General features: G+C 35.8%; 1 protein-coding gene across 2 annotated transcripts in view; it reads left to right on the top strand.

The window, feature by feature from the left end:
* Window positions 1-22,358, top strand: part of LOC149527872 (Pentatricopeptide repeat (PPR) superfamily protein) — a 188,843-nt gene that overhangs the window by 81,671 nt on the left and 84,814 nt on the right. For both annotated transcript variants that reach the window (XM_089812047.1, XM_089812048.1), the window contains exon 3: window positions 1,719-1,815. In XM_089812047.1, coding sequence (XP_089668173.1) covers window positions 1,719-1,815 — 97 coding nt within the window. The remainder of the gene's footprint in view (window positions 1-1,718; window positions 1,816-22,358) is intronic.

Genomic DNA, 22,358 nt, shown 5'->3' with positions numbered 1-22,358 from the left:
TATTATTATATTATCACATAACATATTATATCATCTCATAGTTAATAATATAAATAGACCACATCGACAATAAAATCAACAAAATGCCTATTAAAAATCAGGTCTAGAATCATCTACTTGATATTTCATAAGTGGGAGCATGGCCCAAGACCGTACAGCTTAAATTTGATGATCATGACCATGCATGTCAAGTGGTTGTTTTGGTGTAGTTGTATTATATGGCTGAAATGGATAATTGTGGCTTTACACCCTTTAGTTGCAGGCACTGGGACTACGGTTCTTATAACTTAGGAAGAACAAGAAAAATGGAGAATTAAAGGTTGGGATCTTGACCAAATTATCCCTTTGGGAAAGAAAAGGAAAATGGGACTGCTATAGGTTTGATTCATAGCTGATAAGATAAGATAATAATATTAATGTCCAACGAAAAACCATGAGGGTTTATTGGACTGAGCATACAAACAAAAGAGCCAGCCCAAGCAGCAGCACCAAAACGGTGACAGAGAAGAAATAAACAAAGTACAGGCACAGAGAAAAACAAGGTAAAGGACTAAGGATCCTTCCTCGCCACAAAGAAATCACTCATAGAGAGATAAGGCCGTGAACAATCAAGAGCCTTAGAACACCGCTGAAAACAACTGATTGAATGTTGCTATTTGGAAAGACTAGTACAGTGTTTGACCGATCTGGAATGAGGAGTATTGGATGGCCTTTTAGAGAAGGTTGAGCTGCACTTTAGAGGAGGGAAGTACTTGCATAATAACAAACTGTTACACTTAAATCTTCAAGAGAGAGCCACAATTTTGTTTCCATCTGTAACCATGAGAATTGATGAAGAAGCATAGATTCTGGGGTTTTCATGGAAGGGAGTTTCTCCAGGATATATCTTGTGCCCCAGTTATATCATGATACGTTGCTTCTCTTTACCAGATTGTTCATTACTTTTTTCAATGCTTATCTCATATTCAGCACTTAAGGAAGGACTCCATTTTCTGTTAGGAGCTTATATAATCATAGTTCTTTATTCACAGCATACCATTCCATCAATTTCAGTGGTTTAACACTAATTTCTGTATGAGGAATCAGAGAGGAGGACGAAGAATGAATTTTCTAGCATTCTATGTATGTGCTTGAACATTTTACACATTACAAATATTATAAAAGATATAAATGTATGCTATAACTGCAATGTTTCAATTTTCAGCCTTGTGTATGTTGAGTTTTGGTAGCAATTCCCATCAGATCAACACACAGGCAATCCTGAATTCGTGTTAAATAGTTGCACGTAGAAATTTTCATGTGAACTACACTTTTCTGATTGAGCACATAAATAGGACACTTTCGGCTGTGGTTTTGTCACTTCCGTTCCAATGTTTTTATAGTGGTTCCTGAAGTTTTATTCAGTTTTGATCCTTGAAGTGATGTTATTGAATAATTTATCAAACAAATTAATTTCCTATTAGGAGGGTAATGCTATTCTATATGCAATTGCAAGGGTTAAAAAATTCATAAACCCAGCATGTTTGTGTCATTTCAATTTTGTTTAAAATTATTGCAGTCTGAGACCATAATCAAAGAGTAAGCAAAGCAACTATTAATAGTGCCATTGACATTGTAGCCCGCAACTAAAAATAAAGAGATGTCCTATTTTAATTATTTTATTTTTTACCTTAATGATAGGTTATTTGATGTGGGTCTAATTTGGAATCGAATAGCAGGACCTTACACCAAAAAGCACCTAAAAAGCAATGCCACTTATGGAAGCGAAAATCAACAGCTGGATCTGGTAAAAGATCGCGTGCACTTGTTGAGACTGTAAGCATAATGTACTCCATGTACCATTAAATAGAGAAAGATAGGGAGAATAAATTAATTGAGAGAGAGGGAGGGAGAGTACTTTAACTGATCTCTAGAAAACCAGAGTTCTTGGAAATTGGAATTCTCCTCCAAATGTCCTTGACATGTAAACCTTCCTTAATTATCAGGATTTTAATATTTATAGAAGACTTGTTTGGAACTTCTTATCAGTTGCATTGACAATGGTAGAAATTTTTACCGTAGGTTTTGCTCTTATTTTTTAGTTTCATATAGGATATTTTATAATTATGTTCTTTATTCTCGTAGATATTTATATAAACTTTCTGCTGTCGTATATGTTTAAATGAGCTTTCAAATGTAATTGCTGCATGCACATGCCCTGGCTTGCACGATCTCCTTTCCAATGGGCTTTCATTCTCGAGAATTTTTCAGTTTAGCTTTGGGTAGGGTTGATTACTTAACCCCACAGCAAGCAGCGGGACATGTTTACTTATAAGGTGAATGCTGCAAAGAGCAGTTGACCAAGCTTGTCCATATTATGAGCTCTGAATGAAGAATAAAATAACTTTTTATTTGTGGCGATGAATAATGAACCTAATTTCCAATGAGGTTTTTATAGTGAATGTTAAGTGGTGACTATAGTGGATCAATAGGATGATTCATCTATCTTTGTCCCATAGAATGATTTTGCACACCACCTCGATGTTTTTAGGTGTGGTGATATAATGAGCGTTGCTGGCTCACTCTGAATCAATGCTGAAGAAGTCTCCTTTTTTTTCGGTGTTTTGAAATTCTATAGTTTTTTTGAAAGTTTGTGATATGTAATTTTTTGGGCATTTTCAAACATAGGACATGGCAAACTTGGAATGCAAATAAATAGTTACAACTCAACACCATTAGCATCAACTTTATTTGCTAAGGAAAAATTGCAAATAGTTACAAATGCAAGAAACAATCAACTAATTTATCAACTTTGAGAACATGGCAGTGATGTGAGACAATGTGGTGTCTTGATGGTGACAAGTACAACCAGTTTTTGTTGCAACTATGCTTAACGCTGCCCTCAAAATCTGATCGCAGTTTGCTTGAACTCAAATGCCATGTAAAAACCCCAGCTGGCTATATCCTTAAAAATCATCAATTTTCCTTTGCTAATCAATAGTCTAACATTTCGTCAAACATTTGGCAATCTTTACTGTTATTGTTGCAAATTTGATAATGTGATTTTCGAAATTACACTAGAGAATGCAATTGGGCACTTACAATTTCAGATCAATTTAATACTAAGAAGTTTGTATGAATGTCAACATTAATTCATAATTCTACCCTCTGAATTGTGCAATTATATAATTATAAAAGACAAAGGATTTGCTCCAGCTTTAATTTATTACCAACAATGTTTCAAACAAATAATAGCAACAATAATATTTAAAATGCCAAGAACTTGGAAATATAGATTGGCTTTGACTTTTAATTTGCAGTCCAATGTGAATCTACAACAACCCCATTAATATATATCACAGGCCATATAAATTGAACGCAGCTCTTGAAAATTGTAACATGGCCCCTTAAAAATGTCACACAAACCCCCTTAGGTGAACATGACCTTGCAATTGATAAATTGCTGCCCTATAGTGTAACGGCAGCCCTGTAACATTCAGATTGAACTCCAGCCAGGACATAGAAGCATAAAATTAATGATTCAGCCTTCAATTCGCTCTCCAAAATCCAGTCTTTAACACTTGTTCAAACAACTTCTCAATAACAGTAGATACAGAAGAGAAGCAATCACAATTTTCTTTACCTCAACAGAAAATTGCAAGATAAACTCAGAATCTAACCCTTATACTTCAGCAAGGGCACAAAACCACAGACTCATAATTGTCACAAAGACAACAAGCAAAGAGATCAACAAATAATCGGATGCTTTCCTCATCAAATGTCCTCATATTTATAATCTCCAAGTGACACTAGTTTCCCAAAATAACTCCACTTAAGAAGCTTTCTCTACACAACATTAAAATATAATAAAGTGCCATTAATATAATTTATTATTTGCTTTTGGCTCCAAAAATGATCTTTTCCACCATAACTTAATATTCTGACATGCAAGGCCACTGTTTCTTGTTCCCACGATTTAAAACTTTTCGTCCCAGTTCCAACGAGCTATGATACTGAGGTGATCAACCAACAACACTAACACAAATAGCAACCTCAACATATTTAGATGAATAATAATGACAAATCACCCGTCTTGAGAAAACAACTGAAGAGCCATCAGAGTTGAAATCTGATAACACCAAAGTGATCTTGATGATGAAAGATGGTGAATGAACCTGACAGGGTGACTTACTATAAATAGATGTTCCCTCCAAGATTCTTGGAGCCCAAACTGGAAGCTCAAAATAAAAATTGAGAGCATCACACTAACTCCTCTAACTCAACTAAGCTCATCGAAACCAACAGTTTGACTTACTATAAATAGTAAGTCCCTCAAATGGAGCCAAAATTCACCATAGGCTACTAGAAAGCCTATAACCACATAACTGAGACCCTTAAATCCTACTACCAACTCACGAGGGTCGCGATGGTGAACTGACCTAGCCAACTGCAGGAACCTGCTAAAAATGGGGACATTACACGCCACCTCTATGAACAGTTCGCAGGTGCAAAGGGTTGCCACATTACCCAAATATGATGTCTCCACCACAAAGTATGATGCCAAAACCTTAAGAGAAAGGTCTGTAACTGTAGATATATAATCAAACGAGGTAGCCGCTTGGAATTTCACCCGCCAACAGTAATTTATTCACAAACCCTTCAATAGTTTCCTTGCAAGTTTTAGTATAACTAGCAGTAGAAAACTTAATTCAGAAACACAATTCGTTGGCAATGAAAGCCAACTTAAAGTGCATAGCCAGCTGGAGGAATTCTCAATTCCTCAAACTCCAATGCCAAACTCTTCAATTCTCTGAATTGCAATAAAACATAAACATCATAGAATGAATTGCTTTCTCACAAAGTTTTGCTTTTATAATAATTAAAGATGTCTCCTTCAAGACACCAAAAGCAAGTAGCTTCTCTCACAGACTTTTCACTAAAGAGCCTTCATCAATACACTTTTCAATTCAAAGTCTTCATTTAATAACTTTGAATTAATAATAAATAACTCCCAAGCTAAAAGCTTCATTAAGATACTTTTCACTTAAAAGGCTTTTTCAACACACCTTTCATTTAAAAGCATTGCTTATAAGACTAAGATTATAATCCATGCGACTTAATAATTAATACCCCCACTTGGCTCCCAAAAGCAGTTTATAGAACTTGAACTCAATATATACCACTAAAAGCCCCAATATCATCACCAACTGAATATAGGGTCTCGGTGCCTACCAGAAATGGAAACTACCATCACTGACTTACAAAAAATAGTAAGTTGATCACCATGGACCCTCTAAACATTCTGCTAGACTACGAGGATCACAATGATGGATTGACCTCATTGACTACCTACCAACTGCTAAAAATAGGGGGCATTATAGTCCTCCCTCCTCAAGACTACTTGTCCTCAAGCAATCGTTGAAACCAAGGCACATATCGATCCACCTGGATCCTAAGGAAAAGTGTGTGTAATGTCCCTAACATCATTTATAAACTCCTGTGATAATAACTCTATCCACATAGCTATCCTGAACATACTGTCACCATGCCAATGATGGCGACTCAACGAATCAACAGTGCTATGCTTGTCTCCACCTGAATCCTAGTAGAGATGAAAATCTCATCCATCTATAACAAGGAAAAATTGATATCTAGTATCATTTGTTAGAGAAAAACCCCCTGCACACCCTACTAATCTACCATGAGTATGGATTCTATTTGGGCAACAAGAACTAGTACTTCCAAAAGCATATGAACCATAACTTAGATATCCATCCTCTGCAAAACTATCATGGATACGCTGACTTTGCAAGTAGCCTCCTACTAACTTGCCACTACTAACCCCATCAATTGAAGATGGTGCAAATCCATCCCATAAAGGATGGCATGAACCTGGTGCCAACTGACACCTGCATGAAACCAATTCCTCTACCTATGGGTCAAAAGAAAAAATGATGAGTACTCACTGTGTAGCCATGATAAACTGCACCAATGTTTGTCAGAGGCTCATCATCATCAAACCAAGGACCAAGAGATGGCTCCAATCTCTGTCTTTGAATAACTGGTTGGACAGGGTCCAAGCTAACCCTCTCAACAAACTCAACCACAAAATACTTGTGGGAAAGCATTGTAGTCAAAGTCTCTATAGTCCTTCCTACTAAACGTCAAAAACCACGAGAGCACCCTTAGAAGTTCTATATGTTCCCTTCTGCGATTTCGGGCTCTCAAGAAGATACTCCATAAATGACTCCGTGCAGTAGAAATTATATGAAGAAACATCAACTTTCTCCTGTGCAATCTACAATTGATCCCTCTGAAATTGTGGCACTACCAATTGTCTATCGCTATTAGTTGTATAAGATGAAGTAATAGATTTGCTTCCAGTAGAAGGAAACAAATCCCCATGAGAGCTCATCTCCAAATTAGATGATTCCCTACCCAAGTCTTGTGAAGAAGCAGGAGTAGTGTCCGGAATTGTCACACAAATTTCTGAAGAATCCACTACTGTCACATCAAGGCTCTCAATAACCTATTAATAACACATCATTTGTTACTGTGCTAACTATTGGGGTACCTAGTACAATAGGAAGGTCTATGCAATCCTCCATTGATGCACTCATCTGATCTACAACTACTGCACTCAAATCAAGGATGGATGTAATTGCATCCTCATAACATCCATCATCCCTATCCGTGGAAGTCAACTTACTACCAACCACCACTATATGTAGCTGAACTAGATTTGGGGTTGGCGTAAACTGTACATGCTCCAACCCCAGGATCCCCTCTCTCAATTGCAGTTATGACTCCTAGAGAGCCAACTCAGTACTCTTCAACACCCCAGAAGTCACCTTAAGATCATGGGTGAGCTCAACCATCTCCTCTTTCCCTAACAATGCCTCATAACATATACGGTCTCTCTTGAGCAGGAAATCCTGATCCGCTAACAACTATAAATAATTATGTCTCATAATCCTGATAGCCTCTCAGAGAGCATGAAACTCCTCAAGAGAAAGACCACATTGTAGTGCTCATTACTCACAAGAAAGTTCCAACAATAGATAGCCAACATTTGTTGGGCATCCTCAAAGTTCTATAAAGCCATGGCAATCATGGTATCACTAACCTTCAACTACCCAATCAAATGACAAGGAACCCATAACTGCTGGCTCCGACACATGTCCTCTGACCCAAACTTGACACTGTGATAGGAAATTGTATCTGTATCACTCATCTCGTGACACATAACATCATGTGTGCTATCATCCTCATACACATCAACGACTGAGGTATTGCTGCTGGGTACCTCGACAAATGTCTCATTTGAATAAGTAGTAGCTGCTTATATATTAATCTCCTCACATGCTTCTACTCCCCATGAAACTGCAAATCCTTGTGGGTCACGATCCTGGGACCTATCATCAACTAATAAGTCCTCTGAAGTATTCGCTAAACTCTGATATGACAAATCAGACTCACTGCAACGTGAGTCATCCTCATAAATAGCATCAGTAGTACCCAAATCACAAGTACCAACATCATCCACCTGTAAAACCTCTGCTCTCTCATGCTACTACAAGCATGGCTCACTGCTGTCATAAAAATCAGAGTCATTATTGCACAAATCTGCATCATATAACTCACTTCTAACACCTGAATCAAGATGGTTAACACAAGAGAACTCTATGCAACCATCACCTACACATGGGAAAGCTGTTATCTCTTGCATAGGATCACCATTATGACTGCTGTAATAAAAAATCAGAGCAATTGGAGCTCATAATTAAACTAACACTCTTCTCATTTGAGTCAAAGCTCATAGTGATACCAACAACATTCGCCACACTCGCCTTGTCATCAACACCATCAAGATCCTCGAAACTAGAACTACTGTCATAAAAATTAGACCCTGTATGACTAACATTTTCATTAATACCGATTGATGCAAGGTTGCCACCATTGGTGGCTATCATGTCATCAACATTTTCAGGGTTGCTAGCTCCTATCTCATGCAAATGTTGGGATTTGATGCTATTGTCCTTAGGCAAGTATGTTATAACCACATGCTCCCGAGAAGAGTCTCAACACCATGCATATGAAGAGGACTAATAGCCACCCAACTAAGAAAAGGCTCCACCACCTGATGGTTGTTGGCTGTTGAAGCTACACTTATACGATCCTCTTGGTTCTCTTCCAGGTTTATTTGTGAGGAAGATTTAAAAAAAATGGAAACTATATATCTTGCACAATTGTCTGATGTTGCCAGATTTGAGAGTAATTCATCCCTCATTTTTCTGATTTTGTATAAGATTTTCCATACTTTCCATCAGGGCATTTGTTTGCTTTCTGAGATTAGTCCTCCTATTCAACTAGTTCTCCTATTTACTGGTTTTTCTATATTTATCCCTAACTGAACAACTGCAAGGGTGCTGGTCAATCAATTAACAACATGACCAAACCAATATTTTTTTTCCTACCCAATAGGATGGCGGGAAACCGCTCCAATACCATTGTGATGAGCTCTGTTGGCTCACTCCGAGTCAATGGTGAAGAAGTCTATTTTTTTTTTTGAAGTTTTATTGTTTTTTTTAAAAGTTTGTGATATATGTAATCTTTTGGGAATTTTCAATCATAGGAAATGACAAACTTGGAATGCAAATAAATATTTACAACTCAATTCCAATAGCATCAACTTTATTAGCCAAGGAAATTGCAAATAGTTACAAATGCAAGAAACAATCAACTAATTTATCAACTTTGAGAACCTGGCAGTGATGTGATACCACGTGGGGTCTTAATGGTGACAAGTATAACTAATTGTTGTTGCAACTATGCTGAATGCTCCCTCAAAACCTGATTGCAGCTTGCTTGAACTCAAATGCCACCTCTATGAACAGTTTGCAGGTTCAAAGGGTTGCCATGTTACCCAAATATAATGCTGCCACCACAAAGTATGATGTCAAAACCTGAAGAGAAAGATATGTAACCGCTGATATATAATCAGACCAGGTAGCTGCTTGGAATTTCACCCGCCAGTAGTAACTTACTCACAAACCCTTTAATAATTTCCTTGCAAATTTCACAATTACAAGCAGCATTTAACTTTATTCAGAAAACACAATTTGTTGGCAATGAAAGCCAAGAATAACCAGCTGGAGGAATCCTCAATTCCTCAAACTCTAATGGCAAACGCTTAAATTCTCTCAATTGCAATAAAACATAAACATCATAGAATGAATTGTTGTCTCACAAAGAATTTAAATTATAATATTTAAAGACGTCTTCTTCAAGACACCAAAAGCAAGTAGCTTCTCTCACACACTTTTAACAAAAGAGCCTTTATCAATACACTTTTCAATTAGAAGCGTTCATTTAATAATTTTGAATTAATAATAAATAACTCCCAAGCTAAAAGCTTCGTGAAGACACTTTTCACTTGAAAGGCGTCTTCAACACACCTTTCACTAGGATTATATTCCATGTGAATTATTGATTAATAACCCCACTAGGCATCCAAAAGAAATTTAAAAAACTTTGAGTATATGCCATTGAAAGTGCCAATATCATCACTGATTGAATAAAGCGCCTAGGTGCCTGTCAGAAATGTTACAAGATTCAAGAATTGGCAGATTAACGGATTTCTGAATGATTGATTGATTAACAGAGGAGCAAATGTGTTCCTTTTAACGAATTACAAGGATGTTGTTTCTAAAAGAAACAACGTAGATTGAAGACGAAATTAGAAACAAAACCGAAGACAGGATAGGAAACATTCCTATCTGGACTGAAGACAAAAGAGACAGGATAAGAAACATTCCTAAATAGACTGAAAGACGGACTACAGACAAGTGGTTGATCATTATAGAAAGTATTTAACTATGGAGATAATATCTTAATAAAGATATTAAAGATATTATCTTAATACCCTCCCTTCATGGTCAACGCACGAATGTCGGAACATTCTCAGATAACTGAGACCCTCCCTGGATCTGCAGAATGCTGAGACCAAGAAACTTTGCCAGAAGAGTGCTATGACTCAAAACAGATTGCAAATACAAAACTCCGTTTTTGTGGAAAAAACGGTATAACCCAGAATCTCATGCAGCCTTGCATATTACAAACAACATGAAATGATTTTTAAGGAGAAAATCAACAAACCCAGAAAAACAGAAATAGATTCAGAAGGTGAAAAATGCAGCTTCGCTATGATTAGGACCAGGAGAAGTCAGATGCTTCGTAAGACCCAGAGCAAGTTGATCGATGTTCCGATATTCAAAAATTGTGATGATGCGTTTCTTCCAGTGCTTATAATTGCGGCCATTGAATTGTAGATTGCCCTCCAACATTAGATTAGTCAAAGATGCCATTTCGAAGAATTCGTTTACAAACTTCAAGACCAAAATTCAACAGGCACGGATTTCAAGGAAAATTCCTACTTGACCCAAAAAAATTAACAAGTACCGAAAAGAACTGATACAAAACCTAGGAAGAATTTGAAGTCGAATTTCAAATCTGTAGGCTCAAAAATTGAGGCACAAAAAACAAGGCACCCACAAAAATTTGATGAAGACCCATTTGAGATCTTGAAAAACCCACCAAGAATATGTGATCAGAAAATTTTTCTGACCCCAAAAATTAGGGTTTGGGCAAAACCCTAGCCGGCAGCTTGGAAGGTCAAAGTTGCAGAAAAAATGGCGGATTGTTTTATAAAAATGGTCAGTTTTTGTTCCAGAAAGAGTCCCTCAACCAGAGACAACTGTGTAAGAGGGAGTGTGAGCCAAAAAACCTATTTCGCTGTTGCAGGCGCGCGAAACAGCCAAATCCCGTCTACAAAAAAATGACAGTAAAAAAGCCAAAAAACTCACAACTTCAGGCCTTGTAGACTGTGCGTGAGCTTGTTGGGATGTAGACTGACCAAGAAAAAAAGTAGATGGTCTAGTTGGAGAGCCGCAATTTGCAAAGAAGTTCGACCGCAAAAAAAAAGATCATTAATGCCACGCGATTTGCAGACCTGAATTCAGGATTTTCTCTAGGCCGAAAACCCTAGGCGGGTTTGAGAGAAAATCAACGGAAATAATTTTGAAAAAATTTAAACAAATAATTTCACAAAGAAATTATAATTTTTTTTGAAAAAATTCAAGTATTAGCTCTGATACCATGTTACAAGATTTAAGAATTGGCAGATTAACGGATTTCCGGATGATTGATTGATTAACAGAGGAACAAATGTGTTCCTTGTAAAGAATTACAAGGACGTTTCTAAAAGAAACAACGTAGACTGAAGACAAAATTAGAAATAAAACTGAAGACAGGATAGGAAACATTCCTATTTGGACTGAAGACAAAAGAGACAAGATAGGAAACATTCCTATCTAGACTGAAAGACGGACTACAGACAAGTAGTTGACCATTATAGAAAGTATTTAACTAAAGAGATATTATCTTAATAAAGATATTAAAGATATTATCTTAATAAGAAATGGAAACTACCATCACTCACTTACTAGAAATAGTAAGTTGATCACCATGGACCCTCTAAACATCTTGTTAGACCATGAGGATCACAATGATGAACTAACCTCATTGACTACCTACCAACTGCTAAAAATAGGGGACATTACAAGTGATGATCATGCATATATCACCATTGGAATGCTTGATAGGATTATTCATTTTAGTCTTAGAATTAAGCTGGTTGAAATCACATATTAATTCAATGCATTTTTTGGTATGTTACTATGTGTCATGGGAACAATGAAAGATGTTTGTAGTGGTTTTAGTAGAGGTTAGGAATTATTTTTTCTTTTTCTTATGACACTATGCCACGAAGTGTATGTCTTCATAATTGAAGAGACCTATACTATAATATTTGTCTAAGAAGTTAGGGATGCAGTGGCAACTCTAATGAAGGACTGCGGACACAAATGAAATTTTTTGTTATCCTATAAAATCAAAACATAGATTTCATGCAAGGTTGAAGAGGTGAAAAGAATTATGTTTTCTTTAATGAAATATTGTCTATATATTACTTCAAGTAAAAAATAACATTCATAAAGAAAGTGAATGACATAGTCTGCCAAACTAGGAAAAATATAACCTAAGAACCAATGTTCTTCCTTAAAAAACAAAGAAGAACAAGCTGATACAACCATTATTGTAAAATTTAGTGCCGTCCAAGAGGGGCCCAAGTGATTTTCACCCAATGATTGAATATGCTTTTCAAGAAGACCTTCCCATAAAATAACCCAGTAAAATGAAATGCTGAATCCATTTGCATGCATGATCAAACTCAAGAATTTTCAAAATCTGGAGGTTTACTGTAGCTCTTATCGTATGGACAAGCTTCTTGGGTCTTGTTTTGTGGTGGTATGTTCAAAAGCTCCAAAACCAATTTTGTTAGCGACAACAACTGAGCCATTAAGGTTGGAAGCCATTTAAATTGGCTTAAACTGCCCAAGGACTAGAAAAGTTGGGAAGAGGCCAAATAAATGTCAAAAACCTCAAGAATCCTACCGAAAGGATGAAACATGGTATGGCAAGGACAACAAAACCATTAACATGAGCCATCATAGTGTCTTAGAGACATACTCCTTAAGTCATCACATTATTTCAAAATTTTAGTTTTCAATATATGAAGTTGGTGAAAATTGTAAATTTGCATTCATGGTAGTAAGATTAAGAGGAACATAAAAGGTGGTGTTTACTGCTATGCTTGGTAAATTAAATACATGAAATAATAATAAAGATGGCAGTGTACTAGATAAAGGAGTAAAATATATCTTTATTAGCTCATGAATTTATTACAAATAAGAAGACCAAAGATGGTTAACCAAGGTTCACAATTCATTCAACTACACACTACTCCCTTAATGATACACAATATATTTGAAGGACTTGACAGTTACCAAAAGGAACACAATTGCCAATCGACATATAACTACGCGAGAGTGATAACTGACTTAATATGGACAACTAATACACTCTTGGATAACCAAATATTATCAAACATAACAATAGGCATTATATGTTGATTGCATCAGCCCCTCCAAAAGGAAAAGTCATCTTCTAGACAATAAGATTATATCAAGTAATTTACGGAAAGACTGATGGAAAAAGTGTACACAATGACTTGTATTATGGAAACTCAAATTTGTAGTGTACTTCAAAAATTAAATGGGGGCCTTGAGGCATGCCTCTAGCAACGTCAAAGGGGTAGTGCCCCTTGTGGGGGTTTGGGGAAAGCAACCCTTGTAAGCTTCCAAAAACCTCGATGACACACATCATTTTAAGAACTTTAGAACCGCACTCCATGACACATCATTTTTTGACTTTTCAAGATGCCAAAATTTTTTTTTGGAGAAGCCAGAAAATAGAGATTTCATGTTGCAATTATGATGCTGCAGTTTCTATACCCAATGATCTAACTATGCTACACTCCTAGTAAGGTGCCATCATGCTGCTAGAAACTCATACAATGTACCAAAATCCTTACTAATATGGATTGCTTGATGTGAAGTTGTCAAACACCAAACGTAAAAATCAGAACCTCTGGTTCCATGCCTTTGCTTTCTTTATCTATTCCTGGCGCTTTGTTGTTGGACTTTGATTTGGAAGATGCCAACTCCTTGCTTATTGCCGGATTCCTTAGGTGAATAATATACTCCCTCCCTTCACTCTCGATTGAGAGTCTATTCTGCTTCCAGTTATGGGTTGTCTCGACAATAATCAATCGACTCCTCCCAAGAAGTGCTTAATGCCATGTTGGTTGGCACCTACCAAGTGGAGGTTTGGTGGTCAAAGTGTTGGCTTTACTAGGTGCTCCTAAATTTCCTCTAAGAGATTTGACTCCCGAGCCTTTGACAAAATGGTGTTTGTTAGTTTTGTCCCCATTATTACCATCTCAATGATGATTTTTCTCCTTTTGATGCTCACCATCAGCAACATAGGGTTGGTGGCTTAGTTGTCTTTGGGTGGTGACTTCGCCGTTAGTTCCTTTTGTGGCTTGCATTTGGTTTTGCTCGAGTTTCATCATCGACCGTGCTGGTAATTCCCACTTTCAGTCATAGCATAGTTTGAAGAAGGTATGTTAGCTTGATGAGTACGGTTGTTTATAGCACCTCCTAAACTATTCTCTTTTCAAACCCTAATAGCACTAAGATTTTTGCAGCTTAATTGGAGGTTTCAAATTCATTTACCATCTTGTGTTCTATTTATGCTCTATCTTTTTGGAGGTCTTTGTAAGGCTGTGTTATTCTTGGAGGAAGGAGTCATGGATTTAGGTTTCTTATGTATTTGCAATTCCAGTGGGATTTCAACATTGTTTGCAATTTCAGAGGTGCAAGATCCTCCCTATTCAGTATTTGTAGTTTTGATAGTAGCCACCCTAGTTTGTCGTTGGAGATATCATTTCTGATATTTCGTTTTATACTTCATTCTCAGATTGATGAAATTAAAGATATTATTTGAATACAATTATTTTGGTGACAACAACTCATTTATTCCTAAAATATTTTAGGCTATACTATTCTGTGCTACTGCGACAAAGATCAAACCGTCGTATTGTGAAGTTTATCACATCTGTGTGTGCCAAAAGGTGCCAAGTACCAAGAGCCAAGTGCCAAGTGCCCAATGCTCAATGCCAGTGCAGAGTGCAAAGTGTTGAGCGGTGAGCGCCAATTTCGAGTGCTAATTGTTGAGTGCCAAGTACCTAGTGCCAACTATTGAGTGTCGAGTGCCAAGTACTAAGTGATGTACGATGTGAGACGTACATGTGGAGTGGTATTGTATATGTAGGACCTGACTGTGTGGTGGTAGTTATGTATAGGTGAAGTGTACGTGACATATAATGGGCAAAGAATAGTGCCATGTTTTCATATGTTTTTCTGTTGTGTTTTAAGACTTTGCTGTTAAGTGTGGTGTCTCATGGTAGTCACTGGAAACTCTTTTTCATGCTTTAGGTTCGAGACTTTTAATTATTGTAGTACGGTATGATGGTTCAGACTTTAGTTGTTTTGATGATAAGTTGGGTTTAATAGAACTATAATTATCTTTATAAAATTCATTATGAATGGATGAAGTGTGATATAAGTTCCTACAACCAAGTGATTGATTTTCCTGTGATTTTCCTGCAATCATGTTGGTGTACGTATGATTAATTAGGATTGATTTAATGAATGTGAGATAAATGCCTTGTATATCTTGTGTTGCTAACCTCTCTGTGCAGGAATAAGTCAAAAGGGAAGAAGTGGATTCAAAATATTTGTGGCGAGTATGCAACAACCTTGCAAGACCAGTTCATGATATTGTAAAGCAAAGAGTAAAGCTGGAGTACAGTGTCAACTAGGCCGCCTGATTCCTTGGGTGATTTGGTTACGCTGTCTTTATTGACAGAATATCTAGGCACTTAGTTTGCTATATCATCTCCTAAAACTATGCATGTCCGAACGATAATAAATGATTAACAAGATTAAGTAAATATATATGGTTTATAAGATTTAGTAATTAACAATAAAAGTAATAGTTAATGAACTACTAAAATAAGTAATACAAACTATTAATAATAAGTAGTAACTAAATATTAGAATAATAATGAAAGAGAGTCCAATTGATGAATAATAATATTAAATTAATATGATTGTATTTGAACAATAGTATTTTAATGGAGAATAATACTAATAAATAATGAATATATAGTTTAATATAAATATCACATGTTTATTAATTATATATATATATATATATATATATATATATATATATATATATATATATATATATATATATATATATATATATATATATCAATTGGATTAGTTAGTCATATTATAATATTAAATGAAATTACGTTTGATCCTAATATTTATCAAATAAAATCCTCATAACTATGAACGGTATCAATACTGTCATCTGTGAAAGAATGGTTAATATGGCTACAGGGAATATATCAATTATTTAGATGTATGATTAGTCAGAAATTGATTATATGGAACGACAACTTGGAAGGTAATGCATTCTGTCCATATAAGGATAGAATGACCATACGCTGATAGGTAAACAAATACTATGGGCAAGTAATGATACATCACAAAATTTACAATATTGCCCTAATGAAATTGACTGATTGATGATTAGTCTTCACCACTGATAATCCAAGTCATTCATAACTGGTAAAGGTGGATAAATAGAAATAATTTGATATGCTAATACACAATATGATTAATGAACCGTTGGTTATGAAAGGCGTCGATGCAGAAGGGATATCGTCCTTTCACCTTGTAAGGTATAAGAGGACAATTGATCGAGAGGAGGGGAAATAATTTGAACATTGTCGACCAGTAGTTTGGAACATCAAACAAAGAATGTTGGGAAAGATACAGAGATACTTGCAGCCAAAAAATAAATAAATCCAAATCGAATAAAAGGAGTCTGCCAGCATACATGACCTCAATTAAGTAGACAGCAAATGAAAATAACGAGGAAAGGAAGAATCAAGGTCAACGAGTAACAGAGGTAGCTAACTTGTACTCATGACAAACGCAATAACCAGAATCCAAGAAAGGCATCGAATCAGAAACACATGAGCATTTACAACTAGCGCATACCCAGCGAAGGAGAAATACATATTGAGAGATACACAGAGACTAAGGCAACAGTAGCTAGCTGCTGGAAAATAATACAGCCAATGACTGCTTAGAACTTGAGTTCAGTCCACATAAGATTCAAGGATTGCATAAAGACAGCAGGAGGACTCACTACATCTGTCAGAGACGGCTCAATTATTATTATAAGAATACATAATCAGATCAATTTCAGAGGTGAATATGATCCCAAAATTCATTACATAGTAGATAACCACTCATCAACAAACATAATATTAATATCTTGTGCAATCAGATCATATTTTTAACTAGTCTGTTCATCCTAAACAAGGTTCCATTGATCATTATTGGCATCCAACTTATAAGCAAGTACCAAAGAGACCGTTGTTCAATACTACAACTTTATCCATAAAAATCAATTCCATTAAGGGGGAATCCAATTAACTAAATCATAGGTAGTATTGACATTGGTACCAATATTTGACGTGTCATTGAATTATATTCCTATTCATGAGAAATGAGATTGTGATTCGTAAGGATTCAAGTTAGCCGTCCTTTAATTTAATACCATACCAAGCAGGACATTACATGATTAAAGATGTAATTAAATAATATCAAGTATTGTTATCTCATATAAATATATGAGACAATTTTAATACCATTAAGAATACATTTATATACCTAATTAAAATTAAAGTAAGAAAATATCCTCATGATCTTGATATTGCTATGGAACCACTACATGTCATCCATGATATAACATTGTATGATCAAAATAAATATTATCAATGAATTTATGAATAATGACGAGGTTCACCTGCCTTACTACTGAGAGGACAACTATAGATAGAGCCGGCTGCCCTCTTGAACTAAAGGAGGGCCTCGGTTATTAAGGTGCCCAACCCTACTATCTATAAGGCACACGGGAATGCTTACTATTCTAAGTTCCCCCCATGGTGATGGAACTATCTCTAGGCGGTGGGTTGTTTGGGGAGGCCGATTGGATTTATTCTGCGATTGCTTTGAACCCAAGGGCCGGTTTGTTTGGAAGCTTTAGGAGTAACCTCATGTACAAACTAGTGTAAATGAATGCAACTATCTCACCCTTCCAAATTTAATATAATAATATTCTATTAACAAATAACCCCATTATAATTCCCTAGTTTTTACATTGAAAAATAATTAAAAATTGCAATGAATAGGCACTACCCTTTTGGTCAGGGGCCCATGTGGTATAAGGGTGTCAGTTCAAATGAGTGTCTTGCTATATATATACTTGGAAACATATCAAGGAAGGCATATGGAGGGTAGTTTAACTACAAGCAATAAAGTAGAGGGAGACCATGGTTGAAATCGTAACAAAATAAAAAAAAGAGACTTCAACATTTACTTTGCCCACTAAAGAAAAAGTTATAAGGGGTAAGGAGACATTGAATAATAGCAAAAGAATATATTTAGCAATTGGAAAAAGTGGACCGAAAACAAGGAAGTAATGGGATAAAAGGATAATGATAAAAAGGGGTATGATTTAATATTAAAGATAAGAAAAGAAGTTGTGCAAGGTATAAAGAATGGATAGCAAATAAAAGAATAAAGCTAAGTAGTCAAATTAAAGGGCAAGTAAATGGCGGATAAGGGTAAATTTGTTAATTAAAGCTCTTACATTATTATTGGAAGAGTATAATATCAAACAATGCTTTTCTCTTATATATGAAGTATTATAACTTCCTTATTTTAAGAACTTACATAGTTTTGAGAGAACATTTTTGCGCCAAGAAATAAACTTTGTATATTTCCCATAAAAATATAATTGTAGTTTCCATAATAAATGTACGGTATTTATGCAATAGTAATAAGATCCATTCAAAATCCTAAGTTAGAACATAATTAAGGGTCAATCCCAAGTAGGATTATTACAATTCGTATTAGAGCATAATCTTGCCATCTTGTGAGGATCGTATATGCAAACATACCAAAGGAAAGGCAACAAAACAATATGAATGCCCAATTAGCAAATGAAATGAGAGCTTTTATGGAACAAGCGAACAAGACAAACCAAGCATTGCTCAAAGCACTACAAAGCATGGGAAACTCTATCAATAGTTTAAAGAATAATCCCTCTAATGGGAGAGACATGAGTTCTAATCACTTTGTCAATCATAACGGATATTTGTTAACCGAGGTACCCAAACTACGATTTTTTACCAAGAAAAGAAATGTCAAGAGAGGAAGAGGGAATTGAACAACCTACAAATAGTGCTATGGAAAATACTAGAGCATATACCAGTCTGGAACTATACATCAGATGACTTATAACATTTAGCGAATTTTGTGAAGGCCAAAAACAAGGAGTGAAAAGGACAGGGCCAAACCCAAACAAGGATCTCAAACAAATAGTAAATAACGTAAATATTTCAAACTTTGATGGATCCGAAAAGATCATAGCATATGATTGGTTACAAACATTAAACACATACCTCACCCATAGTCCCATGACAAATGAAGATGCACTCCAATTCGCTGTACACAACTTAGAAGGCATAGCACATGAATGGTGGAACCATGGAATCCACACCTAAGGTCATCAAAATGTCACTTCCTATGAGGACTTTTCACAGAGGCTTATCGAAACATTTGATAGGAGACATCCCCCACAAAGACTTTAAAGGTTGACACATATTAAGCCATATGGTACAATAGAAATTTATATTAATGAGTACCAAAGGATCTCAGTGCGAGTAACAGGAATAGATGAAGATTGACCTACTTATCTATTCATAGAAGGGTTGAAGGAGCCACTGAGAGGATTGGTAAATGCTTTAAAACCAGCATCTCTTGAAGATGCCTTTGAAACAACTCTTATTTTAGAAAGTTCATTAGCAAACAACAAACCTTGAAGCAACCACATGAAACAATTACATGGTATAGATGAAAGACATTAGAAGGAATTTCCTAAAAGAAAATGCTTCCATTGCAATGAGAACTTTGAATGTGAACACATATGTAAAGATGAGAAAACCCAAAAATACTGAGAAGAGTTAAGAAAGAAGTTATGTTTTCAATGTAAAGAATCATGGGAACCGGGACATAAGTGCATAAAAGGGGTCAAGTCCATATAATAGAAGAAATACTTGACACAGAAACAAGAGGACATCGTCGAAGAAAATGAGGTATGATTAGGGGAATCTCAATGACATCCAATCAACAAAAGGAGAAGAAAGCTAATGGAGTTTCAACGAACTTATTCAGTTATTGCATTTCATGTTCATGAGATCAGTAACGAACTAATCTATTTTCATATGAAAAACAATTACTGCTTCCGTGTTATTTCTTTCTATTTATAATACAATCTTTACAAAAGACAACATAAGTAAATAATAGAACTAAGTATGATTATCATGTAACATAATGGCAAGGATAAATGAGAGAAAGAATTAAGTACCATACATAAACCGAAAGACAGACACTGTGCTGAGTAAGCCTCGACATCTGGTGAAGAGGAGAAGCACTGACATGGGTGTAACCTCCCAATCACAGACCTTAACTTATCCCCATACAATCTTAATCGAGAAAGACCCTCCCTACCCTGGTTTTAGGCTTGGGGCACCATGGTCCTGCCATCCAAGCATTCTAGTGTTAGAGTGTCGGCTAAGCAACAGACAAGGCTGTGGATATCCTCCGTCAACCTCCCCTTTGTCAGCTAGCACTCTGACCTCTAGTGATCGCTATGACAAACATGACACTAACCTACCTTGGCCAAGGATTCAGTGGGCTATAATTTGCCCAATCACCCACGCGCGACTTGATTTCTTACCGTACAACCATGAGCTGACTTAGATTTACATATTTAGTTTTGTGCTTTAATCACTTCCATTTCTGACTTTCTTTTATTCTTGCAGGGATGTTTTTTCCTCTCACCCATTTGACTTGACCTTTCCGGTCTTAAGGGTGCATCCTAGGAGATCCCGAGATCATATACAAATCAGGTTTAGATTGAGTATTTTGCTTTTAATGTTATAGTTATGGCATCTCGAGCTGATCTCATCTTAGAGGCATATTGCCAACACCTTTGAATGAGTCAGACTTATTTATTTGTACATAAGTATTTCGGTGCTAGTTTGTGGAGCATTTCATGCGCAAATTTTTTCAATGGAAAGTAATTTCAAATTATGTATCGTGATCACAAAGACAACTTATGATTTTTCATGATAGTAATATCAACAACATTCTATATGCACAACATCGAAAATGATGTTTAGTGATTGACTAACAATTCTATTGGCCAAATAATCCTATGGCAACGTAGTCATTGTTTGCATGACAACATTAGCAATGTGAAAAGTATACAAATGCCAATATAGCAAGACCATTTTTTGTCTAACAACGACATAAATGGAGCAATGTAGATAAATGGTAATGTTTTAATGAAACAATGTTTGCATAACCTGTGATTGAGTCTTGTGTTGCCTAGAGTGGTCTTGCAACCAAATGCTGAGATGTGGGCGAATGCCAACTAGAATGCTGAAATAAATTCGACCAAGAGCCAATGTATTCCTTCCAGGGTCATTACAAAGTAGAGCTTTTCTAGATGATTTCAAAAGTAAAATGCAGACCCGACTGGTTGCCGTGGGAAGGAATTGTATTGTAGAGTATAACGAAGCTTGGACAAAATGATCAAAAGATACCTGCATGTCTTAGCGAGAGAGTAAATATGCAATCCAAAAACACTCTTCCTCTCTTAGTTACAAAAAGAAGACCGAGGTGGCGGTGCAAGCCAGCTATCGATTTCAAGAAAATCAAATTCCAACCAAAAATAAAGAGAGTAACTTTGATGAATTTTAAAAGAACTATGAGCCGATAAAAGATGGAAATTACTCAAATTATAAGGAGCCAATATTTGAACATATATGTTAAAATTATCCTTCCTTATGTTCAATAATGTATTGGCATCATGCTATCATGCTACCTCTATATATATATATATATAGGTGCATAAGTTTAATCACGTAATTCTCTTGTATCATTATATTGATTTACGCACTTATATATACATGTAGGTGCAAGGACAGATGTTAGGATAACATGGTGTCAATATACAAATATATAATTAGGAGACTACATGACGATCTCAAATAGAAAGGTAACAATTTTTATATTATTAAATGCTTAATGTTTCCTTGATTAATGTTACGAACTAACTAGGTAGGTCATGGTTGTCCAAGATATGCTCTTGCTTGTCTAGTAATTACATCCTTAACCAAGATGGTTAGAATCCGTACCTGATGTCCTGTCGGTGGATTCTTGGTGCCCATTTAGCAATACTTCCCCCCATCGTCTTCTCCTACATCCAAGAAGAATTTTCCACGATAATAACATACTCTTCAATCAAGAATCAAAAGTTATGCTTTAATCATCATAATGGCTAATCACCATTTCTACTAAACAACTAACTTTTATAACTTCTTGTAAGAATAATAAATATACATTTTCAATTTAAATTGTAACAAGCAATTAACAAGTCATTTTTACATGAATCAAAATGAACAACCATAATTTCCATTTCACATGATCATAATATCCAAATTATTCAACTATCAAATCGACGTTCACATGAAATATAAATAACAGCTATATGATTATTCTAAATCAGAAAAATTTGGGATGTAACACCTTCCCATCAACCTATCCATCCCATTGCAAGCTATCCTAACCTCTAGTGATCACAACAACAAGTTTGCCACTAACCTACCCTGGCCAAGGATTTAGATGGGCACTTTGTAC

This window comes from Cupressus sempervirens, unplaced genomic scaffold, assembly GCF_028749045.1.
Source record: "Cupressus sempervirens isolate cs-2001-9-10 unplaced genomic scaffold, ASM2874904v1 CseChr00s100001_01, whole genome shotgun sequence".
NCBI lineage: Eukaryota > Viridiplantae > Streptophyta > Pinopsida > Cupressales > Cupressaceae > Cupressus > Cupressus sempervirens.
The sequence above is the reverse complement of the archived record's forward strand: the minus strand, read 5'-3'. Positions and strand labels throughout refer to the sequence as shown.